At 37.6% G+C, this 24989-nt stretch overlaps 4 protein-coding genes across 5 annotated transcripts; 3 read left to right on the forward strand and 1 right to left on the reverse strand.

The window, feature by feature from the left end:
- On the reverse strand, positions 1 to 6159 carry LOC125198961 (phenylalanine--tRNA ligase beta subunit, cytoplasmic-like). Its single transcript, XM_048097170.1, has 18 exons — positions 6044 to 6159; positions 5884 to 5939; positions 5684 to 5784; positions 5333 to 5462; positions 5116 to 5231; positions 4866 to 4932; positions 4552 to 4593; positions 3026 to 3067; positions 2789 to 2865; positions 2430 to 2556; positions 2175 to 2342; positions 1849 to 1977; positions 1652 to 1753; positions 1201 to 1332; positions 1046 to 1120; positions 463 to 570; positions 180 to 275; positions 1 to 103 (listed from the first exon to the last, which is right to left on the reverse strand). Exons 1-18 carry the CDS (start codon positions 6099 to 6101, stop codon positions 11 to 13), a joined length of 1719 nt encoding a protein of 572 aa, XP_047953127.1. The 5' UTR covers positions 6102 to 6159; the 3' UTR covers positions 1 to 10.
- A 5112-nt stretch (positions 6160 to 11271) lies between these two features.
- On the forward strand, positions 11272 to 13788 carry LOC125198965 (formin-like protein 18). The gene is made up of 5 exons (XM_048097174.1): positions 11272 to 11369; positions 11717 to 11855; positions 12064 to 12189; positions 12274 to 12973; positions 13173 to 13788. The coding sequence occupies exons 1-5, from the start codon at positions 11272 to 11274 to the stop codon at positions 13244 to 13246; spliced, it is 1137 nt and encodes a 378-aa protein (XP_047953131.1). The 3' UTR covers positions 13247 to 13788.
- A 1090-nt stretch (positions 13789 to 14878) lies between these two features.
- On the forward strand, positions 14879 to 21147 carry LOC125198962 (4-alpha-glucanotransferase DPE2). 2 transcript variants are annotated; one of them, XM_048097172.1, is made up of 23 exons: positions 14879 to 15044; positions 15615 to 16000; positions 16283 to 16400; positions 16477 to 16532; positions 16639 to 16766; positions 16878 to 17004; positions 17079 to 17275; positions 17371 to 17449; positions 17565 to 17603; positions 17779 to 17898; positions 17973 to 18074; positions 18170 to 18253; positions 18337 to 18579; positions 18669 to 18794; positions 18885 to 18959; positions 19048 to 19119; positions 19276 to 19395; positions 19472 to 19569; positions 19667 to 19826; positions 19926 to 20024; positions 20157 to 20354; positions 20544 to 20637; positions 20799 to 21147. In XM_048097172.1, the coding sequence occupies exons 2-23, from the start codon at positions 15647 to 15649 to the stop codon at positions 21011 to 21013; spliced, it is 2904 nt and encodes a 967-aa protein (XP_047953129.1). In that variant the 5' UTR covers positions 14879 to 15044; positions 15615 to 15646; the 3' UTR covers positions 21014 to 21147. The 2 variants fall into 2 exon arrangements, with proteins under 2 accessions (XP_047953129.1, XP_047953128.1); XM_048097171.1 differs by having other exon boundaries at positions 15628 to 16000.
- Positions 21148 to 21160: 13 nt separating this feature from the next.
- On the forward strand, positions 21161 to 23927 carry LOC125198964 (phosphatidylinositol 4-kinase gamma 1-like). The gene is made up of 5 exons (XM_048097173.1): positions 21161 to 21260; positions 21560 to 21611; positions 21738 to 21807; positions 21904 to 23231; positions 23314 to 23927. The coding sequence occupies exons 4-5, from the start codon at positions 22010 to 22012 to the stop codon at positions 23505 to 23507; spliced, it is 1416 nt and encodes a 471-aa protein (XP_047953130.1). The 5' UTR covers positions 21161 to 21260; positions 21560 to 21611; positions 21738 to 21807; positions 21904 to 22009; the 3' UTR covers positions 23508 to 23927.
- Positions 23928 to 24989: the final 1062 nt, after the last annotated feature.

The following is a 24989-nucleotide window of genomic DNA, read 5'->3' on the forward strand; positions in this document are numbered from 1 at the left end:
GACCGAATAATCAGCGTACCTGTGGGTGCACAATTCCAAAAGTGCCAATTTTATCTCCTTTGTATATGATGTGTGCTTGTCTACCTTTAAGATACTCCGGTTCCTGCACCCAGGATATTATAGTGAGGATATCATTCGAAAGAAGATCTATACAACAGTCGAGCTAAAACAAGACATACATTTGAACTTTCTATGTAGTAGCCTGTCTTGTCTCCAGGTGATACAAATGGAGTTCCCAACACTTCCATGATTCTATCTACAAGGCCATGTATCAGCTGGAAAAAAAAAGAATCTCATTCAATTACAACGTGGCACGAATAAAGTGACAATCTTTTGTATCTGACAAGCAAACTATCAGATTTTGGAGTTGGATTAAGAAAAAAAGAAAAGGCATAGACAGTGACAAAGCTGAATAGAGGTTACAAATAGGTTGAGGTAATTAAGAGGTTAGATATGGGTTACCTCAAATCCAGAAGTAGATCCACAATGCAAAGCTGCAAGCTTTCGGCGATTGGATGCACCAACATCTTTTTTCTCATCCAATAGCACCACATCACCCACTTCAAAGATCTAAAGCAATACGGCAGTCATGCTCTTTAGCAACGTATAGTGGGAATTTTGTAGAATGGCATTACATGAATGCATATGGACCGTGTCTAAACCACATGATCACAAAGAGTATTGAAATTCATACATGCATAAAAATAGACAGATACAGGCATGCAACACCACCTTCCTTACGGGTAATTATCTAAGGGGATTAAGATACTCATCATTCACATCATCAAAATATTGCATTTGGCAGATAAAACAAACTTTTATTCTTTACTTAGCCACAGCAACATACAAGGGAAAAGTAATTTAATGTTGCACAAAATATATAAAAAGCAGCTGCCACTTTTTTTGCAGACTATATAAGTCAACTGCTTTATCTATTTATTTTTCTTTTTTTGCCTACTCTAGAAGTGGTTCTGTCATTATGAGGCAACTATTCTTGCTAATGTATGCAGAAGAAGCAAGAATGTGGAGTAGAAGTTATCATTACTTTGATTGGTTTTGGATGATCTTTATTGTGCCCAACTGTTTTCAATATGCCGGGCATGAGAGTGGTGCGAACAACCTGTAACAAGTAGATCAAAAAATTAACAAACCAAAATATATATAAGTGGGAAAGAAGTAGGCATTGGAAATTAACTGAACCTCAAAATCAGCTGAGCGAGGATTCCCGTTAATCACTGCAGTTTTGTCTTCCTCCCTGTTAAGCATGGTGGAAATTTCTTTGCTTGAGCATAATATCCAAGTCAAAACCTCCGTGTAGCCAACCGTTGCAATCTAAGAGGTATAAGTACAACATCAGGTCAAAAGCAAGAAACTCCAACTGAAAGTGCTCAACTAACAAGCAGAAAAGACATGTGACAGAATGAATAAAAAATACAAAGAAAAGCATGAATCAGGATGATTAGCTGCAGTTTGCAGAATCGACTTAAGCAGTAAACTGCTGATATAATTTTGTATATCAAGAAAAAGAAACATACGGACTAAGCAGGCATCAAATGTAAGAAGATTATATGGTATTAATCTTTAGAACTAAACATCTAATAAGTAGGTATAAGCAATAGAATACATAATTATAAGATCTGTATCATCCTACCTGTTCTCGAATAAGATCACTGAACTTATTCAATAATTGTGGCTTCACAGATGGAAATGTTATCTTTGGAATTTCATTGTAGCCATAAGCAATAGCCACATCCTAAAACAGAAGGGAAAGGGAAACAATAGTCAGGTAAGTACACAGGCCACAAGGAGAGATATAATCTTGCATAAGATAAAGACGGAACTGGATACCTCAGCCACATCACAAGGATGAAGAATGTCACTTCTAGTGGGAGGAACTGATATTGTGAAGCTGGCTTCATTCTTCTCTGATACTGAGTGCTTGGCATGTAATTGCATTTTATTCAACAGACGAGCAGACTGAAATTTGATATATGTATGTTAGTCTTAAGTGCTTTTTGCTCACTTAGCAGTATCAACATTATAGTTAAATTGGAGCCATTCAGATGAAGAAACACTTAAGATAGAGCCATTCAGATGAAGGGACAAAGGAAAGCAAAGAGAGGCATAAATGACAACAATCAGGAGGGAAATTGATCACCAACAGTATCAAATACCTCATGTGCTGGCAGGGATACCCCAATAAGCTTGGTGATGTAAGATATAGGAACCTCCATTTGGTAAAGAGACAGATCTGGTGACACATATGATCTTCCATCGGTGTATGTCACTTCGACTGGCTCAACCTCATACTTCCTTTCACAATACATAGAGAACATGGTAACCTGCATAAAAGGAAACAATACAACTACTAAGATAAATAGAGATGTCACAATTCAAAAGTTAGACCAGCAGATCTGTTCTACATATACCATTGTGTTCAAAACAATATTGGCCTTTGTTAGGTCTGTGGCAGTGCATTCAATAAAAACATTCTTTGTCTTCAAGGTAATGGCCGAATGTGCACCATTGATAATGGGAGGTAAGGACAAAACAGTTCTGCAGAAAGTGAAGTGGCATGTATCAGATCAAATGTTAATCAAGCAGAACAGCAGCCAGCAACACTAAAAATCTAAGCTTTGTAACTATTAGACATGAAATTTTGAGGAAGAAAGAATATTGGGCAAACAAACAAAGGTAAACAAACTAACATGTCTAGGACACATCAAGTACAGAAGAAGAGTAAAAGACTAACAACAAAATACCCTGTGATTGTGGAAAAGTAGACTACCTTTTCTGGTCATATATGACAGGGTAAACTGGTGAACCCTCAATTATATGCAAGAACTTCTTCAATTTCAGATCTTTCTGTAAAACAATTTAAAGGTATATGGTCACAAATCACAAAAGCATAATCATTTACTAGTGGATACATTCAAAAAGAATTGGTTGCCCAGGAGCAACTCACAACAAGAACTTGATGTGTATAGGTACAATATTACATGTAGTAATCAAGTGTAAGACTCACCTTATAAAATTCCATTAGCTCATCAGCTGAGAAGTTCCTCGTCTGGGAAATTGGAGATTCAACATATTCAGCTTACTATATGAAATGATATTTAAAACATTATCATGCAGCTATTCATAATTAGCAAAAATGGAACGGCTCTAGTCTGAGTCTACAAGTGGTTTTGAGTAATACTCCCTCCGTCCCAGTTTAAGAGTCACATTTTGCCATAAAAGTCCGTCCCAGTTTAGGAGTCACATTTAGAATCTTCCATATTTGGACATAAAATTTTACCCCACTATTCATCAAAACTACACCCAAATGCCATTATCTACATAAAAATAAACCAAAAAAAAGACAGAAAAACCCAAAAGTCAAACCATCTCACTTTCCACCAACTCACTTAATTTATTACACACTCACCATCTCACTTCATTTATTACACACTCCACCAATTTCTTAAAACCCGTGCCATAACTAATTGGCACTCCTAAACTGAGACGGAGGGAGTATTTTAATATGTGAAGGACAGGGGACTGGCAGGTATCTTTATTCCAGTTAGGTATGACGGGTAGCGGGTCCCTGCTACTCAAAGAAATCAGGTGTAAAGTTGGGATAGGGTGCTTGATATCTGAAGCTGTCAATCGGGTAATACCCGCAAACCCACCAGTATTACAGTAACACAGCAGACTTAATTTCTCTTCATCTCCTCTCTACTCTCAAACCCGCCAGGCAATCACCCACTCACGGCCAACACTCGTCGGTCGACGCCTCAACCGCCCTCAGCCCTCACCCGATGGTCGTCACCGCCACGCGCCACGTGTACAACGACGACGGTCCTCTCACAGTCGCACGGTCAGCCCTCACCTCTCACCCGTCGGTCTCCCCCAGCCATCTTCTCCGCCGCTGACGAGATACTGAACACTGAACCAACTCAAGCTTTCTAAAATCTACATGTCCAGCCCTCTCCTCTCACACGGTAGTTGACGACAAGTCATGAGAGGTATACTACTGTTTCCAATGGAACAGTAAATTAAAAGTTTTCATTTGAACTTCAAAAATTGGATTGTTTCATTTAAACTTGAAAATTGAAAACGAAAATTCTAAGCTTGAAGAATAGTGAACACCTCAGATTTTGTAACTTGGAAAATTTGCAAAACTGGAATGGTTAGTTACTCAGTAAAAAAAATTAAATAGGGTCGGGTACTCGGGTATGAGTAACCGGCTCGGATATCGGGACATGGAGGGTCGGTTATTGGGACAGAGATTTCCGGCAAAATCGGGTGTGGGTACCCGTTTCATCAGGGCTAATTCCATTAACACACTTTGATTATAGTATATATTTATCTTTGTAACAAATGTTACTATGTAAGTGGTTACCTTCTAATGCCAATAGTAACATTAAAAGATATGACAAATTGAACATAATCATTTTTACTGAAAAGCTATTTGTGAACTTTGAGACTTTGAGGCCTTTACTACTACCACAACATTCATGAAAATAATAGCTAGATTCACGATAACTCCAAATAAATAAATAGGAATACCTGTTTTAGTGGGGTGAAGTTTATGTCTTTCGGTGCTAATGCCTGAAAATCATTCAGAAAAATTGATTAAATGTTAATTTCATTTCCATCGGAAGGGAAGAGTGCCAACTGCAGTCAGGATGAGACCATCTTTTGGGGTTAAAAACTTGGACTGCAAACTTTACCTAGTTCTTATGTTCAAATTGGAAACAAACCAAAAAGGGTATTTAACCAGTCAAACTAGCACCCTAAAAATCAAGAACGAGTAAAGCAAGGTCATAACTATAAAAGCAGTAGGTCCCATGGGTATTGCAAAAATACGTATAAACTTATACCTCATATGTAAAAGGGCCTTCTATTGTATCCAAATCATGCGTTCCAATTGCAACCAATGTTCTTCGCCTATATACATGCAAGAATAAATGCAAAAGGACCATATGAGAAAATGCTGTAAAGCAGTGATGGTAGTTTTATCCAGCAAATGATACTGAAGGCATGCCAAACCCCACCTTGATAGAGTAACAATCCTAAAATATAATTCATAGAGATAAGCAGTCTGTCACGTCTCAGATAAGATAGCTTTACCGGCAAATATTCTGGTGAAGGCGGTCTTGAAGATCAATGAAGCTATTATATCGAGCTTCATCAAATGTAACACCTCTTAAAACAGCGCACACAACATATGGCCGGATTTGAGATGTCTGTATTGAAAGAAAATTAAATAATCAAGCAGCAATCCAACAAAGTAAATGATAAATAAATAAAAATTTGATGAAACCAACTAGTTTTATGCTGTTCGTACCTCTGGTTTTACATGCATTTTGAGCATAGATTCCTTGCTGATGTTTGCCACAATATAAGTAGGTATCGAATCAAGCCCCGCAAATATCCGCAGTGATTGTGACAACCCCTCAAGGCAAAGTAAATCATATCTGATGTATACATCAAATAAAGAAAATGATAACTCTCTCAATAACTTTCCAAATTACAGTGAATTTTGCTAATACAAATCAATTGAAACTGGTCACACTTAAGTAATCTACTCCACTAGCATGGACTATGTGATTTCCTCACAATAACTAGAAATGAACTCATTTAATCATCTAATTAGACCTACATTGCAGCATCTACATAGCATGATTACAAAAAATACCTATTAGCAGGAACTTCAATTTTGTAAATCACTTCCTCGTCTTCAGAAGGTTCCTCTTCTTCCAAATGCTTCTCTTTTCGTATAATTGCCTTTTCCGTAGTCTAATTTCACATTTATCCAAACAAAAAAAAAAGTCATCAAAACTGAAATACTCCAGTTGTTCTCAAATTTGACTCGTATTTATCAAAATTCATACACACCACATCGTCAAGCTCGATTCCGAACTGAAAGCACAAATCTTCAAACTCTTCTTGAGCTTTATCGTACCCAGAAGTGAAAAATGAGTCAAGATTTGACTAACTTCAACAAGCTTATACAAGTATGTGACGTAAATAGAGAGATAAAAGTGAAATTCCGTACTGTAGGTGCGTTCTAGAGCTGCGAACAGGCGATCTCGGCCTACGCTGACGGTGGGCATGGTGGTTTGCGGCGGCGATTGAATCTGTTTCAACTCTTTCAACGCTGTGAGTTTTTGGCATTATTATTTTCTGCGCTTTGATCAATTCGGGCTGAGAATTTTGGGCTTTGTTTTTATTTATTGGGCTTTCCAGTTAAACGGGCTCTAATTTAGGGCTTATATTTTAAGATGACAAGTCTTTTTCTTTTCTACTCAGTTTTTTCCTTTTAAAGCGTTTTTCGTCTTTAGTTATTCAACTTATAACTTTAATTGTTTTTGGTTCAAAGTAGTTTATAGAATGCAAACCTATTCAATGAAATTAAATATTTACGCGTGATTGCATTTGAACATATTGTATCAAATATTCAAACTACAATATATTATATAATACTGTAATAACATAAATTAACCACAACTCCACTCTTAAAGACCGAACTAGAGACCGAATCTTGACCACATGATCTTGAATTTGATGGATTAGATTAGATAATCCAAGGTTAATTTTCGCACTTCATTATACACTCAATTTACTTCAACTCGGGGGTATTTTTGTAATTTCATAATTAGGGTAAAAATTCAAAAAATTACTCTTACTCTCTCATGCGTTTTTCGCCTGCAAATCTTCTCTCAAAAGCTTCTCTCAAAAACCACTCTTCTCTCAAAACTTCTCTCTAACTTAGTTCATCTTCATCTTCATCTTCCATCGATCGTCGCCGGAAGAATACCACTGAAATCGGCTATAAGTTCAACATTTAATCGCTAGATTAAGTAGCAAAATGGTCGATACTCGCAAAACTTCTTCTGGACGCCAGTTGAGTTCTGGCAATATTTCCGATGAAGGTAATACAATTTGAAGCTTTGAAAACTTCTTACACGTAATTTAATTCATCTAATTCCTAACCTATATTCTTATTTTCGTCAAAATAGTATTGAAATATAAACGCAAGCAGCTGGCAAAAACAGAGACAATCAAAAAGTCAAATCGGAAGCCGGATGAAGTTGCTGGAAAAAAAATTGCAGATACAGAAGGTAAACCTAGAATTAAATAGGAAAAATGAAAAATAAATTATGACAATGAGGTAACACATGATTTGTTGGATGCTTGTTGATAGAGGATTTGTTCATTAGTATTCGAACATGAAGTTTCATCAGAGAATGTAGGATTAAACTTAACTGTTGTAGGTAAATCTTCCTTGAATGAGTTTAGGATTTTAGAATAAAAATTAACTGCTGCATTGTTTGATGTTTTTGAAATAAGAATTGGTTGTAACTGAGATTGAGCTTGTTGTTATTTGATTTTGTTGTTTATCATTGTTCTTGATCATGAACCAGTTCGGGGTTTGGAGTGAATTGCTTGAATCTTTTGATCTATGTCAAGGTTTGCTTTGTATTTGACTTTGCCTAAAATGCTTTTGATCCTGAATCTCTGATATTATCCTGTAAATGAAGTAATAAAACCTTATACTGAAGTAAATTCCTAATATACTGAAGTAATTTGATAAAATGAAGTTAAAGCCCTAATATAAAAACTATCTTGTTTAGAATGTGTGGCTGAGTATGTTCAGATGCATCTAGTTTTTCTAATATCCAAACTGTAACATGTGCCATCTCTTGCTAAAATGATCTATTACTAAAATGAAGTAATAAAACAATATAATGAAGTAAATGACACTAAAAATGAAGTAACAAAACATTATAATGAGGTAACATCTTTAACTGATGTATTGTTTGTACATTAAAATAAACTACATATTCTTTTTTATGAAGTAGTAAATTGATATAATGAAGTTAGTTGTGTCTTTAATGAAGTAATATAAATTTAAAATCAAGTAACATAGTATTCTCAGAACTATATGTTGTAAATTTATACTATATTCTTATGTATAGGTGAAAATTCGTCTCAAAAGAAGAAGAATGCAAGAATTTCTTTAGACATTCTCTCAATGTTCATATGCAAGTACTTCATTCATACACCTAATTACTTAATTCATATTAATGCACACATTAATGAACATAGAGACTGTGCTATATACAGGTGACAATAAATTGAAGCCTCCAGATCAAAGTATTATAACCACAGAGAAACTAAAAGGTTTAATTCATAAACTCACATTATATTTTAATTTAATACAACATGTCATTTAATAAATTGGAAAGATGAAGTAATAAATTGATTTAATGAAGTAATCTATCTACTAAATGAAGTTATCATCTAAAAGGCTTAGAAATAATTCTGTGCCAGAAATTAAAAAGTGAAATCTAAGTTATATAATGAAGTTAATTGTGTATTTAATGAATAACATAGTATTCTTTGTGAACTATATGTAATTGGGAAGATATGTTAACATTGATTATGTATTCATTATATCTATTTACTAAATATGAATTATCTATTTAGGAGGTAAAACTTGCTTGTAATGAAGTGATAGACATTAAATATGAATTATTTATTTACTGTGTTGAATGGGTTTAGGATATTAGGATTAAACTCAGCTACTTTGTTGTTTGCACATTTAAATGACCTATATGCTTTATTAGTTGAAGTAGTAAATTGGTAAAGTGAAGTAATAAATTGATATAATGAAGTAATCTATGTACTAAATGAAGTTATCATGTAAAAGGCTTAGAAATAATTCTGTGCCAGAAAGTAAAAAGTGAAATCTAAGCTATATAATGAAGTTAATTGTGTATTTAATGAAGTAACATAGTGTTCATTGAGAAGTATCTGTAATTGATGATGATATCTATATCTATTTTGTAATCTTGTGTTTAGGTGAAAGATCCTTACAAAAGAAGAAGAATGCAAGTATTTCTTTGGAAATTCTCTCAAATTACTTAGGCAATTACTTCATTCATACACTTTATTACTTCATTTATGTTCCATGTTACTTCATTCATACAAACTGTGCTATATGCAGAGGACAAGAAATTGAAAGCTCTAGAAAAGAGTATTATACCAACACAAAAATTATAAGGTTTAATTCATAAACTCACATTATATTTTGATTTAATACAACATGTCATTTTATCCATTGACTAAAATAGTCCTCTTTTTTTTTTTTCCAGAAATGTTGAAAATGAAAAATGTAGCTGTTGGTGATAATACTTCAAAAGAGCATGCTAATGAAGAATCTGAAGTCCATGATGAATTGCGTACAAAGAAAAAACATGACAAGTATCCAGCAGATCGCGAAGGAGATAAAAACAGAGGTATATCAAATTAATGTTGGATTTTTGTTTCATATTTAATATCTCATTTGATGTTTTATTTAAATTAACTGATAAATCTATAATAGAATTGTGTAATACCATATTGAAGTACTATAGTGCTCTTTTTTTTTCCAGAAATGTTGAGGATGAAGAAATTATCTGGTGGTAATAGCTCTTCAAAGAAGCCTGCTACTCAAAATCTAGATAAAACAATTCAAGCATCAGGTTTGCAGCATATGTAAACAAGTTTTAATTATTCAATAAAAAATAATAATATAGGTGACTAACATAGATAAACTGACATGTTTTAATGAAGTTAATGATGAATTGAGAACAAAGAAAAGACATGACAAGCAGCCTGTAGAAGAAGCTCAAAACAGAGGTACTATACAAGTGTTTTCAAATATGATGTTATAAACTATGATCTACTACCCGTGTGTGTTTCACTTCCTTGTATCTGGAATTTCTTTACTCGACATTGATTATATTGTAGTGCAGAAAGAGCATTTAAAAATGTGCATTATTGGCATCTCTTTTGACATCATTATTGGATAGTAATGAACTATATTCAATAAATATGAACTAACTTAAGTATGTTATGAAGTATTTTTGACATGTTATTGAATTAGCTTAATGATACAACAAATTTTAGTGTTAAACCTTAAGCGGTAGTAATGAACTTTTATACATTTTATATCATTATCATTATTAATTATAAACATATATTAGGTATGAAGAGGATAAGGGGAACTGAGCAAGAACATACTTCACCTACTGGGGAAGATGTAAACAGAAAGATAGTAAAGAAAGCGTCAAAGAATGTTGATAAAGTTGCTGCAAAGAAGGGCACAGGAGTTTCTGACAGAGTTCTGTGTCTTAAAAGACATGGTGTGCCTCATGTTAAACAATTCTTGAGGGTTTTGGGGCTTATGCGCAGCAGGTCCCCACTCCTTCAAGTGATACCGCACACCTTTGAATGGTGTGAGGAATCCTTCGCTGTTTGCATATCCATTATCGCACAAGTAATAGCAGTCTGAGTGTGGAAAGATGAGAGCTGTAAGTTAGAAACACATAGTATCCATAACCGCATCAACCGATCGCAGACTACAACCTAGCTTTCGTACCTTTAGGGACACGTAGATTGTCAACTTCTCGTGTGACAGCATCACGTAGAACACGAGCATCAGCGGCTGATCCCTCCCACCCAGGTAGGACGTAGACAAATCGCATAAACCGATCACAGACAGCCAAAGTATTGGTGGCGATGTGGCCCTTTCGTGTTCTGTACCGCGGTGCATCCCCAACACTCACACGGACGTCGATATATGTTCCATCCAATGCCCCTAGACAGCCCTAATAAAATACGAACAGTCAAGTCGATCTAAATTTATTTAAGATATGCATTTGTGTAAAACATATACAGTAACGTTTTGTTGATAATACCTTGAACCATTTCCAACGGGGATCGTCGCAATTCTCGTCCACGGGCGTGGGTTTAGACATGAATACCTCATGAAGTCCAATCACCCCTCTCAACACCTCATGAATATATCGAGAAACGGTCTGACCAGATCGTATAAAATCATACCCTACTATCCGATTCTTTTTGTGATGAGCGAGGAGGCTCAAGAGCATAGACACTTGCTCTTCCAAACTTACATATTTCCGATCGCCCAAACCCATGCGCTCACGTAGAAGCAAGCACAACCGTCCAAAGCAGTTACGATCCATCCGGAGATTGTTCACACAGTCCGTGTCAGTAGAACGCACCAGCCTATCCATACGTCGAATTTGCTTTGGTATCCTGTCTAGCATATCAATAACCACAGTTGTATCGTCTTCATTTTCACTAGTCCTCCGCCGACTAAAATACTCAGCCAAACTGAGCAGTAGCAAAGATTGTTGGCGCTGCCGACGAACCAAATCTTCAACGATTACCAAGACATTTTCAATTTCCTTTCGTTTTTTTTGTACCCGATCCATGCCTGTGAACAACTACAACACAGAGCGACCAATAGCAGTTAAAAAGCATTGCTACTTGTATTCATTTGGAAAAGCTAGCTTATGGCTTTTATCCAGGTAGATATTTTCCATCAAGTTACAAGTTTGAAAAAAATCACCTAGTACCAGAGAGTGTACAATGAACATAAATGTCACAAACATACAGGTAAATCGACCTTCAAAATGGGTTAAAGATAGTCAAATTTTCCCATTCAATCAATGTGCAAATCAGATCGGTCAAAAATAATAAAAATTAATAAATTATTACAGGACAAATCACACGAACACATCAAAGAGGATAATAACATAATGAAATTGAATTACAATCGAATTGTAGTACCTAAACCCTTTAAACCACCTCATAATTCAAATCTAAGCTCATTTGCATGTTCAATCAAATTGGGGGTAAATGATAAATGTTGCAGACAACAACCAGATACCAGCGACAACGACTATGGAGCTCGAAAGTCTACGGAACAACCAAAATGGTTTGAATTGCCGACCTTTATGGCGTGCAAGCAATGGGCTTTGAGCAGATTTGCGGCGACGGCAGATTTGCTGCGTGTGAGCAATGGGTTTCGAGCAGCGAAGGGGATGGAGAGAGAGGGTAAAAAAGGGAAGAAGAGGTGTTGGTCTGCTCAAACAATGAAACTCTGTCTACTAAACCAACTATTTTGGGGGTTAGAGTTACCCATTAAATTGGGTTAGGTAACATTTATTTTCAGCGGGCCGACTTTTTTGGAATGGGCTTGATAGAAAACAACTCATGCAGACAAACAATGAGTTGTTTAGTCCACGTCAGCATTTTCCATCCTTAACCTCCATTGATGGACTGCTCACCAATTTTGATGAACTCACAAGCCAACTTAAAGTTGGCTTACGCTTAACTCCATATGAGGTGCGTGGCTTTCTTAGTGTTATCGCTTCAATTAAAAACGATATATTGATTGAGTATGATTCAATAATCTCCTCTGAAATGCAGAATTTGTTCATACGGCTCACTAATTTGAAGGGTTCGACGGTCCGTCCGCCAACAACTGTCGAGTCGCAAGTCGTGTTGGCCGTGGGCATGGACCCCTCGAGATTAAAGCAATTGGCTCAAACTATCTCTGGTTCACACTCTAAAAATCTTGGTCTGAACAACACCGAATTTGGCCGGGTTAAGCAAGTTCGTCTCTCGTCGATCTTACAACACTCCCTCAGCAACAATGGAGGCAGTCCTTCACCGTCACCCTCTCCTTCTCAATCTCCCATGTCGAAACCTGACCACCATAACCGCCACCATCACCACCACCACCATCATCATCACGCTGCTCCTGCCGTTTCGCCTTCTCCATCAACTGCGAGTGGTGGGTCTTTCAGCGGGAGAGGATCACCAGCATCCACACCCGCACCAGCTCCTGCAAAAACTGAGCCTCCGTGTCCTTTTGGTCACAATAACTGGTATCCGTGGAAGCACAGGCATTCTCGGATGGCACCTACTGCACCACCAGTTTACGCACCATACATAGCTCCATCGCAGCCAAGGCAAAAGGATACACCGGCGCCAGAAATTGCTCCAGCTTCCGCAGAACGGCCATCTCCAATTGCATCTCATGCTTATAACTGGCCCCCCTCACCAAGTGAACACCGTGCAAGGCCTCAGGACGTGATGTCAATAACATCACCTGCTCCATCTCCATGTGAGTATATGAATAAGCTACAATTCTTGAACTATAACGCTGACCACTGAATCACCTCGAGGAAAAGGATTAGTCAGGGATTGAGACAACGACATTCCTAAAATCTTTTTCTTTCAAGAATTATGCATACAATGGTGATAAGTTTACACGATTACACCCGTTGAAATATGTTGATATGATTATATTTTCTTTCCTGCAGCTTCTGCAAAGACATACTCCTCAAAACCATGGATTCTGCTGATGTTTACATTGGTCAGGATGGCACTGTTGTAGCTGCAGAGAACGATAGAGCACCTTTCTGGTTAGAGGAGGTACTCCACGAAAACTGAAATAACTAATTTTATCCAACCAAGCATTCTAAACTTGAGTTTTGCTGGTGAGAGCGACACACCCAAAGGGGCTTACCTCACTGTGAGTGCATATACGTTGTTGTGTTGTACGTGTAAATATGCGAGTAAAAAAATGATCTTGGTGGCTTAACAGCATGAAGGTCAAAGTCTCATAGGTGACAGGCTTCTCATGGTGTTGTAATGCCACTGATTTGTGTATTATGTCTCTTCTGCATAAATTTGAGGAGAGAAAACCAACAAATGTAAACAGCACCCTTTTCTTTTATTTTTTCTTTCTTTTCGGTATCAAATCTCTTACGAGTAGCCACGATTTTCCACATATGATTTCCACGTGGTCTGTAATTTATCAGCTGGGAGCTTTAGGAGAGGTCTACATTGAATCAGACATACTCTTTCTGTTGTCTTGTGAAGGATCTCACCATATTAGCAGCTGAGGAAGCAATAAGAATTGTTTCTTCTTAGTCATTTACCCCTTTCTTTTTTTTTCTTTTTTCTTTTTTTTTTTAAATTTTTTTTTAATTACAGCTGTTTTATTAGGATGTAGTATTCCTTTATATGGCAAAATCATGATACAGCTGTGATTGAGGTTACATGTGCTGATTTACCCATGCTTCATACCCAATTTTTGCTTCATCTATTTGGTAAGTTAGTTTGAGACAACACGTTCCTATTCTTATAGGAGTATATAACACATTACAGGACAAAATATATGCCCCACTTAAAAGTAACACAAATATCAAAATCATACAATCAGTGATGCATACCTATAAACAATTTTAAATATGTTTAAAATCGTGAAAACTAATGAAACCATTTTAAAGGTACTTGTAAAATGTGACTTGATCTATAAAGTGAAAGCCGTAAATAAATACATCATGTTACAATTGTAATATTTTCAAATTCAGGCTAAATCAGATCAGAGTAAAGGCTATATATTGAGCATAGCTGCATAAGCCTTGAATTATTTCGATAAAGTGTCTTCGATTTTCTAATTAGAGTCAAATCTCAAAAGTGTATAACGCTTAAAAAATAGACATTGTAATGATTTTCAACGAAGATATTTGTTTGCCAACAATAGTATTCAAATACACTGATCCCATTTGAGAAAAACTGGGACCGCAGAGGTTGCGATCGTTTATTTGCCATTTTCTTGTGCTTTTTTGCAATGTTCATGTCCAAAGGGTTGCGACAACAATACTTTAGAGTGAATGAGAGAGAAAGAGAATTATGACCATACAAAATGTTGATTTTTTTCAATCTCACGTAACTGTAATTAAATTATCAAAAAATCCTGGAAATAAGAGATTTTTCTGTAGGAACCGCCGTAATACGGCAAGACGGTAGCTTTATTTGGAGAAAATTCAGGGTCCGAGTCAAAACGCAGAATTTTGATTGAGCAAAGTGGGATTATTAAAATAAAACAGGAATTAAATCTTGCTTGTGCATTCTTTCACTTAAGTGTGAGTGTGTCACCTCAATTCTCAGTTTAACAACTTGAGAGGTAGGGGTTATTAATTATATTTTGCTTCACATGGCAAAATATCTCATCTTTGTCTATCTCCATCGCAATTCGCAACCCTATAAAAAAATCGTTCCTACACAAAAATGCAATAAATATATAGTATATCAGTCGCTCTTTTCACTATTTCAAGATACACCGAGAGACCCACCGCCTTCTTCTTCCTCCATTCTATAATCTCGCATTGCTAGCAAGGAAAAAGGTGCGTTCTTGATTTTCTTAAATATGAGGAAACATAATCATGCTTGGATTCGTTCTTGATTCTTTATGTGGTGTGCTGTTGTGCACTTTAGTGGTGTTTTTTTTTAATTATCAGAAACTGTGGTATATTTGCTGGTTCAGTTAAAGAATTTAGCAGTTTGAGTGGTATGTGATCACTCTCAAGTCTCACCATTCACCAACTTTTTTCTTTAAAATTCCACCTTTTCAACTTTCTTGATTTTTTAGTCTGGATGCCGATATCGTGCTGTTTGTCTATAGAAATGTTCTCTCACTTCTCATGAATTAGGAATATTGAATTCGATACTGAAGAACAAATTTGTCTGTTTCGCAATTGCCTTTTTACATCTTAGTAGTTTATATTACTATTTGATTACACAACTCTTAAAATGTTTGAGCTGTTTAAAATGGTTTTAAGCTTGAAAAGTGAATCTAATAGCCATTTCAAAGCCACATTTGTAACTGTGTTGTTTGCTTTTATAAATGAACCCATAATTTGAGGTAGAAAGCCAAATTATTTGTTGCTTTTGTTACCAATTAACCCCATCTGCAGCACCCTGTTGCAGTTGACATCTTGTCCAAGAAATGTCAAACCTGAGTCTGTTAATCGGGGGAAAGCCGTCCAATTCGGTGATTATTAGCTTCAGAATACCGTACTTCACCCACTGGGGGCAGCAGATACTTGTGTGTGGCTCTGAACGTGTCCTTGGCTCGTGGGACGTGAAGAAAGGCCTTCTTTTGAGGCCCGCTCACCACGGGGATGATCTGATATGGTCTGGTAGTCTCTCTGTCCCGGCTGGTTTTACTTGCGAGTACAGCTACTATGTGGTAGATGATAAGAAAAACGTGATAAGATGGGAGGCGGGTAAGAAGAGAAAAATGTCATTGCCTGATAGTGCTCAACATGGGCAGTTGCTTGAGCTTCATGATCTATGGCAGGTGACTAATTTTTCATGTCTTTTCCTATCACCACATTGTTGTGGATATCTTTCTTTATGCGTATGTCTTGTATACTGTTCATGTGTTTTGGTTCTTCCTTTTGTTGGAGTTCTTGAGTTAACAATTGATTGATGACATTTCTTTTGGATTGATTAGTTATGCTAAAATTAGACGCGTATTTTGGAGGAGCTAGATATTTTGTAAAAGAAATATTTTCACTGGCAGGCCATATTTATCACGAGAAGAAGCTGCTAACTGAATTTTTCTGTATTCTAACTGCAGACTGGTTCTGATGATCTAGTTTTAAGAAGTGCATTTAAAAATGTCATATTTCGAAACAGTGCTAGTCTGAAAATCGAGAGACCCCTCGAATCAGTTCAGAATGTGTCGGATAATGAAGGTAAAGGACTTATGTTTATCTTTGGGTATCATTTCATCCTAGAGATACTAATTTGACATACTAATGTGTTGAACAGATTCAGTTGTCGTGCAATTCCGCATTTGCTGCCCGAATATTGAAGCTGACACATCGGTGAGTCCTTATTTTCCAAATCCCGTTTAGGTCCGAGCAATTTTAACATCGTGGAATTTGTTGAATCTCGAGTTTAATACATGGTTTCTTGTGTGAATATCGGTAGGTATATGTGATCGGTAGTCCTTCGAAGCTGGGGCAGTGGAAGACTGAGGGTGCCCTCAAACTCAGTTATGCCGGTGAATCAGTATGGGTGGCTGAATCTGTATTGAAGAAGGATGAATTTCCCGTAAAATATCCTTCATGTGTCTGCTGTAGGCACGAGGAACTGATTTATTAGATTCTCGTAACTACTAATATATATGTCTCTATCACGTATATCTCTGTTTCCTTAACAATGCTCACATATAGATATTGCAAATACGGCAAAACTAAAAAACTAGCCCTGGAAATTGGTGCTAATAGAGAACTCTCTGTCAATTTCTCAGCCGGTCAACCCAACTACATTATCCTTTCAGATGGCCAAATCAGAGTTAGTTATACATGTTTGTTTTTTCCTTGTTAATTTGAACCCTTAATATCAAAGTAACCCGATTGTTTTGTCAGGATATGCCTTGGAGGGGTGCCGGAGTAGCTATCCCCATGTTTTCCCTGCGGTCAGAGGCTGATTTGGGAGTTGGGGAGTTTCTTGATCTGAAGTTACTAGTCGACTGGTCAGTCAACTCGGGCTTCCATTTGGTTCAGCTTTTGCCAATTAACGATACCTCTGTACACGGAATGTGGTGGGACTCGTACCCCTACAGGTAAACAAACAGCCATATATAGTGAAATGTTTTGCTACTACATACATCACGTTGTCGACCATTTTAAATTAATGCTTGAATCTTCTGTCTTGTAGCTCTCTCTCGGTATTTGCATTACATCCGTTATACCTAAGAGTGCAGGCCCTCTCAGAAAATCTTTCAGAGGATATCAAGGTACGGTCTTGTAAATGCCGATTATTGTATAACATAGTAAAGTATCTCCGAGCCACAGGTGCATTTTCGTGGAAATAATGCAAACTTCATGTTTTACTTTTTTCGCCCCATGCAGCAAGAGATAGAGCAGACGAGAAAAGACCTTGATAAAAAGGTACCACTATTTCTTTTACTCTGTAACATATATGTTAATGCATGTATCCGCTATTTCCACCATGATATCATATGCATTGTTCGTTGTTTAAGATTGCTAAATTGATAAAGTTGGACCCGAAGGCGGAAGCATGCTTACAACCCACGATTCCAACTTTTCATATTTGCTCTTGCAGGATGTCGATTATGACGCTACCATGGCTGCAAAACTTTCGATTGCCAAGAAGATTTATGCTAAGGAGAAGGAAACTATACTTGGTTCGGCAGAATTCCAGAATTATTTTTCCGAGAACCAGGTTACTATATCTTTACCAAATTTACGGCTTTAACACTTTTTATGATTCTAAATTATAATTTTCTTGGATGATAGGAATGGTTGAAACCCTACGCGGCATTCTGTTTTCTGAGGGACTTTTTTGAAACATCGGATCACAGTCAGTGGGGTCGTTTTTCTAATTTTTCTACAGACAAGGTGACGGGGTGATGAATTAGTTTAACTCCGTTTACTTATATAAACTATTCCGATGCCAACCTCAGTTGTGTCAACCGTTTTTCCTTTATTTTCAGCTTGAGAAACTAGTCTCCAAAGAGAGCTTGCACTATGATATAATTGGATTTCATTACTACATCCAATTCCATTTACACAAACAAGTATGTATTCAATTTCAGTTTCAAAGCGTTTGTCTTCGATCTGAATTGCCATCGAGCAATTAGGGTTATTTTTGTGTTAATAGTTATCAGAAGCTGCTGAATATGCGAGAAAGAAAGGAGTAGTATTAAAAGGAGATCTTCCGATTGGAGTTGACCGCAACAGCGTAGATACTTGGGTATATCCAACTCTCTTTCGCATGAACACCTCGACCGGGGCTCCACCAGATTATTTTGATAAAAACGGACAAAATTGGGGCTTTCCGACTTATAATTGGGAAGAAATGTCCAAGGACAACTATGGCTGGTGGCGTGGTCGTTTATCACAGGTCCCATGCTCGACTTCTTCTAATCATACTCATCCCTTTTCATATGTGGTTTGAGTTTGTAATAACATGTTTTCTGTCTTTGTTTGCAGATGGCTAAGTACTTCACGGCATACAGGATCGATCACATTCTGGGCTTCTTCAGAATCTGGGAGCTTCCGGATCATTCCATGACGGGTCTCTGTGGAAAGTTCCGACCATCTATTCCTCTTAGCCAGGCATATATCTTAAATTTCAACCTTTGTACTCAATATTCTCGCCTATATTTTAGGCTTTTTGTTCACACACTTCAGCGATTATTATTGTAGGAAGAACTCGAAAAGGAAGGAATATGGGACTTTAATCGTTTGAGCCGCCCATACATTACAAAATCACTGTTACAGGTGCAAGTCTCGCTTGGGCTTTGTAGCATATAGTAACTAATGCATTTTCATATACGTATAATATTGCATCCACACGATTTTATTTCAGGAGAAGTTTGGAGCTTTGTGGACTGTAGTTGCTTCCAATTTCTTAAACGAATATCAGAAGGACCATTACGAGGTGTGATATATAGTCGAGAGCACATACGCGTTTCTTATCTTTTGATTACTCTTAACTGCACGCTGAATTAAAAAACCGAGGTCAACTAGTGAAACATGTAAAGAGCATAGCTACTCAGCTCAAAAGCGTTGATTCTACTCCACGTGATCAATGCAGTTCAAGGAGGACAGCAATACCGAAAAGAAAATTGCGGCCAAGCTGAAGTCGTGCTTGGAAAGATCAATCTTTTTGGAGAGTGAAGATAAACTTCGCCGCAGCCTCTTTGATCTTATTCAGGCAAGTATATGAAATGATCTCTTTCTCCATACTAGCTTGAGAAGGGATATTATAATATCTTTGAATACTATTGCAGAATGTCGTCCTCCTTAGAGACCCCGAAGATCCCAAGATGTTTTATCCCCGTTTCAACCTTGAAGACACGTCGAGCTTTACTGGTTTAGACCAGCACAGGTAGATGCTGTATTTGTACTGGAAAAAACATTTCATCATATATTTTCTCTTTCCGGTCACAATTGTTTATCTCTGACTAGCAACCACATTTTCGCAGCCAGAATGTGTTGAAAAGACTATATTACGATTACTATTTCCAGAGGCAAGAGGATCTGTGGCGTCAAAATGCGCTCAAGACATTGCCGGCTCTGTTGAACTCATCCGATATGCTGGCTTGTGGCGAAGATCTTGGCTTAATTCCTTCTTGCGTTCACCCTGTATGATTTTGTATCAAATCTCTTTACAAAACGCGAAACGCTTTTTTGTGTACCAAACTTTACAATATGCTCAAAATCTTGATTTATTCTTTGATGCAGGTGATGCAAGAATTAGGTTTGATTGGACTGCGCATACAACGCATGCCCAATGAGCCCGGGCTTGAATTCGGCATCCCCTCGCAATATAGCTATATGACAGTAACAGCCTGTTCCTAAACTATTTTTCTTGTGCATAAGTTTGATATGAAACGAACCGATGGCTATATTTGTGCCCTTGAAGAGTAGTAGTAGTAATAGGATAGAATAAAATGGTTTTCTGTTGCCGTTTAGGTATGTGCTCCATCGTGCCACGACTGCTCAACTCTCCGTGCTTGGTGGGAAGAAGATGAAGAGCGAAGGCGCAATTTTTTCAAGGCGATGCTGGGCTCCGACATGCTCCCACCCGACAGGTGTACTCCACAGATCGCACACTTCATTTTGCGGCAGCACGTTGAATCCCCATCCATGTGGGCGATTTTCCCGCTTCAGGTATTTCAAATAGCTGTGGTGGACGCTCTAATACGAAACATGATAGTTTTGATGGGATTTGAACACGTGATCTTGTTCGTATGCGTTTTAAACTCACGAAATGGGATTCGTTTTTTTGGTCGGGATTTGAACTCATGATCGCCGTTCTTCTGTATTTTGAACACACGACATGATATTCGTCTTTATCAGGATTTGCTAGCGCTGAAAGAAGAATACACAACACGCCCTGCTGTTGAGGAGACGATAAACGACCCCACGAATCCAAAACACTATTGGCGGTTCAGTATGTCATCTCCCTCAACCTGCAAGAATAGATGCCTATGAACTCTCTTTCTCTCGTTATTATGTCTTATAGCTTGAAATCTGCAACGATCTATGCATCTTCTTCTTGATCATTTATATATACGTCGTCTAGTTTCTTACCATAGGTTGTGTCTCGATCAGGAGTACACGTCACAATAGAGTCCTTGAAGAAGGATAAAGAGCTCGTATTGGCCATCAAGGATCTCATCCGCAGCAGTGGCCGTTCGTGCCCTTCTTCTCAGGGCGACGAGGTGCAGGAGGCGAAACTCGGCAAGGAGGTGGTAAAGCAACAGCCTGCAAATGGTGGTGGTCAGTTAAAAGGAGCAACTCCAAAAGCAGCAGCAGTCAAAGCTTGATTTGCTTTTGGAAATTAGAAGACAAAAAATTTAGTGGGAAAAGTGACCGTTGAAATTGTGATTTTATATATTATACATATAAAGATTGATTTTGCTCCCACAAAGTAAAATCAAACTATCCGTGTTTCTTGATAGATGATAATATAGTTTCTATCTCCACGAGGATTTCTTTTACTTGACGGAATAATCCGTTCCCGCGCTCTTCCGTTGCCGTTTCATCTTCCTGAACGCTTCGCCGGTGTTCAGAGTCTCTCCCTTCCCTCTCTCTCTCTCTCTCTCTCTATTTCATATTACAAACAACGTGATAATGATGTTCATTTAATCGATTTTTGTATAATTTATCAATTTTCCCTGATTATTGTCAATCTCTGCATTCGTTTTCGAGATTTTGTTGTTTTTGTTACTTTTTGATCCAATTTACCGATGTTAAACGATAAAACACGTCAAATTGGTTCTCACATTTTATAACATTATCAAATCTCTAACATTGAAATCGGAATGATTTTTGTGCATAAAAATTTTACATGTATTGCATTTTTATTGCAGACAAATTTGGCGACTTCTAAGCGGAGGGGCGAGCGAGAGCTTTATTTCGACGGTAGGTTTTGATGAAATACTGCAAATCAATCTATAATTCCTTGTTCATTGATGATCAGTTTAAATTTCTGTTTATTCAAAGCCTCAGATCATAATGTATGCTTAGTTGTGTTTGTTTCATCTGTAGGTCTACGGAGATTAGCGCACATTTCTTTTTCTTGTTCTTGAATCTAACCGCCTCTTTTTTGAAACCTTGGGTGAGTTTGATGCTTCTTCCTCTTTCATACCGTTGCTGCACTCTTTGATGTAGACGAAGGCGATGATACCTCGTATATATGTATCCTTTGTTGCAGAAATGTGATGTCTAATCTCCTAAGCAGACTAATCCTCTAGAGAGAATTTTGCAAACAAGCAGCCCTTTAGTATGCGTAGTAGTGATAATTTGAGACTCCCCCTGAGATGGCTGCAGCTGTTAATCAAGTTCATGGATTCAAACCGTTAGCCTTCCCTCCGCGATGCCATCCTCACCTTGACTGCAAAATGATCGAGTTGAGTCAATCCAAGTTCAACTTCTCTTGCATCCACAGGAGCTCCTCCACGCCATGCCTCTCCCACAATTCCTCCAATGCAGAGGATGACTTCTCAGCGAGCCCAAGGATTGAGATCATTGTGGGGCACGCCCTGCCCCAAGTGAATGCCCTCGTTGTGGAGGTTGCCATGGCAATGTCCACTGGTGTTGAACTAGAGAGGGCTCCGAGTGGCCTTGGTGGTGCCTACTTCTTACATGCTCGGAATGGTCGCACTATAGCTGTTGCGAAGCCGGTTGATGAGGAGCCTCTAGCGATCAACAATCCGAAAGGCTTTGGTGGACGGATGTTAGGGCAACCGGGGATGAAAAGCTCTATCAGGATTGGTGAGACCGGTGCTCGTGAATCCGCTGCTTATCTCCTTGACCATGGTGGTTTCTCCGGTGTCCCTCCAACTGCATTAGTTAAACTCTCGCATTTCAACTTCGGTCTACTCAAGTCTGGCTCAGATTCAGGTTCAAACCCGAGTTACAAGATTGCATCCCTCCAGCGCTTCGTCAATCATGACTCTGACGCTGGAGATTTGGGCCCTTCGAGCTTCTCAGTCACCTGTGTTCATCGCATTGGCATTCTAGACATAAGGCTGATGAATCTCGACAGGCACGCCGGGAACCTTCTCGTGAGGCAAGAAAACGAGAGTTACGGCCTAGGAAAAGCTGAGCTCGTCCCCATAGATCATGGCTTCTGCTTGCCTGAGTGCCTTGACAATCCTTATTACGAGTGGCAGCACTGGCCTCAGGCTTCCCTGCCTTTCTCGGAGGCTGAAGCTGATTACATCTCCAGCCTCGACCCCTTTAAGGACGCCGAGCTGCTAAGGACTCACATCCCATCAATCAGGGAGTCCTCCGTTCGTGTTCTTATCCTCTGCACGATATTCTTGAAACAAGCAGTGGCCTACGGTTTATGCCTTGTCGACATAGGTGAGATGATGACCCGAGAATTGCTTGGTGGGAAAGAGCATTGCAGCTCTTTGGAGAACTTATGTGTTGCTGCTAAGGCTAGCTTGAACATGGGACTCATCGATGAGGATCATCACATTGCAGAAGCTGATGAAGTGCTCATTCCTCGTACTTTCAAGAACCGCCACAAAGCAGGTGATAAACTCCTCATCAAAAACTCCCATTTTCAAATATTTTGAAATGAATGTGTGTGCATATATGTATGTTATGTATATAGGTGGATTGATGAGGAGTCTGAGCTCCCCTGCACCATACAACTCTAACAGCCAAAGCATTTCCTTTGCGGACATGGGCAACGAGGAATGGCATTCATTCCTGGAGGCATTCCAACACCTCCTGCCCGAGGCCTTCGAGGAGAAAACATCCATGTGCTTGGCCAAACACAGGTTAAGAACTTCTTGTGCCTTCTAAGAACGTAAAACAAGTATAAAAATGAGGTGTATAAAACCGCGACCCCACCTGTATGTAGCATCGGATAACTGTGTATATGGTCTACTAACACCGTAGATGACATTGGATATAATGTAGATAACAAAATTGGTAGTGTGTGTGAGGGAAAAGGGATATGGCAAGATTGCCATCCTTTCTATTAGAGCTTGTGTTTAGCTGTTTGTTTTCTTCCTTGTTTCTATTGTCTTTGTTGTTCTTGTCTTTATCGTATCGATCGAACATCAACTGTGTTTAGTATCGAAGGCTTTTCATCTTGGACAAAGCCTTTGTAATAAGTCAGTTAGATCAGTGTTCAGACAGAGATTGTTATTGCTTTAGCTTTTACTCAAGATTGGTTTGTGGGGGTGTGATTTGAATAAATTTGTTGTGTTTTTATCCATAGATTCAGTTTTTGCAGATGGTGTTCAGGGAATGGATCTTTGATGATCCCAACTGAACTCTCGTGTTCTATAATGTGTTTCTAATTTTGAATTTTTCATATTTTGTTCGAATCTATTGCCATCTTTTTAACTTAGTAGTACTGTATCAATTTTATCATTGAAACCTGCCTCCTATTGTCCTTCCTTTTGATTGGTATTTTCTTTTTATCTTGCTTTTTTGTTCACTTTTTCCACCTTTTCCAAAGCTCCAATATAAATTTCCTATATTGGATGCTGACTCATGACATGACTTTGAGTTCTTCATTCACTATTTTGTTTCAATAAACACCATATCGTCACAGATTTTGTCATGTCTTGTAAAGTATGCTCATATTCGTAAAATAAATCTGGAATGTAGATAATCGAACTTATGGAGTAGTATGTACTATGCAAAAGCAGAAAAAACTTGTTTAAGATCAGTGACATCAGTCATGCATACTCATGCTATTAAACAAAAGAATGGTAAATGTAAAATTATACCAGTACTTCTTAAATAATGTCCCCAAATTTGAAATTGAATTGTACCAATTTATTTAAATCTGTTATGTTAGTATGGAATGGAGTATATTCCTTATTAAAATTGGTCCAATATTTTAAAAGATATCACTAAAAAGAGTTTGATTTATGATAAAGTCACTCAAGATTTTCAATTTGATTTGTAGATAATTATGTAGATATCATCTTTTCTAATTATTTTTAAATTAATTAATAGTAGTACTACTCTACTGTTTATGAAGTAAGTTAAATTTGAAATATCTATAAAGTCCAATTATTTACTCCATATACTTATGTACATTAATTTTATCTTGACATGCAAGACTGCTTCCAAAGAAGTTAATATCTCGATTGAAATTCATAAATACTGTAAGACTGCAGATATGCAAGACTGCTTCGGGAATCATAACTAATCTTTGGTAAAATTACAATAAATTTATAAATCTATATAAATACTTTTCGTTGAGAGATTAACCTGAATCGACGGTTGAGATCCCTTTCCTCTCAATTTGTTATTCTCCACATCAAT

Source organism: Salvia hispanica, unplaced genomic scaffold (assembly GCF_023119035.1).
Source record: "Salvia hispanica cultivar TCC Black 2014 unplaced genomic scaffold, UniMelb_Shisp_WGS_1.0 HiC_scaffold_337, whole genome shotgun sequence".
Taxonomy (NCBI): domain Eukaryota; kingdom Viridiplantae; phylum Streptophyta; class Magnoliopsida; order Lamiales; family Lamiaceae; genus Salvia; species Salvia hispanica.

Bases quoted from the DNA above. Each gene is read 5' to 3' on its own strand.
- LOC125198961 (XM_048097170.1), bottom strand. From the start codon at position 6,101: ATGCCCACCGTCAGCGTAGGCCGAGATCGCCTGTTCGCAGCTCTAGAA. The intron at 5,232-5,332 runs GTACGAACAGCA...CTTTCAATACAG, and splicing joins AAATGCATGTAAAACCAGAG to ACATCTCAAATCCGGCCATA. The intron at 1,121-1,200 runs GTTCAGTTAATT...TACTTGTTACAG, and splicing joins CTCGCTCAGCTGATTTTGAG to GTTGTTCGCACCACTCTCAT.
- LOC125198965 (XM_048097174.1), top strand. From the start codon at position 11,272: ATGCCTGTGAACAACTACAACACAGAGCGACCAATAGCAGTTAAAAAG. The intron at 11,370-11,716 runs GTAGATATTTTC...TAAATGTTGCAG, and splicing joins AGCTTATGGCTTTTATCCAG to ACAACAACCAGATACCAGCG. The intron at 12,974-13,172 runs GTGAGTATATGA...TCTTTCCTGCAG, and splicing joins ATCACCTGCTCCATCTCCAT to CTTCTGCAAAGACATACTCC.
- LOC125198962 (XM_048097172.1), top strand. From the start codon at position 15,647: ATGTCAAACCTGAGTCTGTTAATCGGGGGAAAGCCGTCCAATTCGGTG. The intron at 18,795-18,884 runs GCATATATCTTA...TTATTATTGTAG, and splicing joins CATCTATTCCTCTTAGCCAG to GAAGAACTCGAAAAGGAAGG. The intron at 20,355-20,543 runs GTATTTCAAATA...CGTCTTTATCAG, and splicing joins GGGCGATTTTCCCGCTTCAG to GATTTGCTAGCGCTGAAAGA.
- LOC125198964 (XM_048097173.1), top strand. From the start codon at position 22,010: ATGGCTGCAGCTGTTAATCAAGTTCATGGATTCAAACCGTTAGCCTTC. The intron at 23,232-23,313 runs GTGATAAACTCC...TTATGTATATAG, and splicing joins CAAGAACCGCCACAAAGCAG to GTGGATTGATGAGGAGTCTG.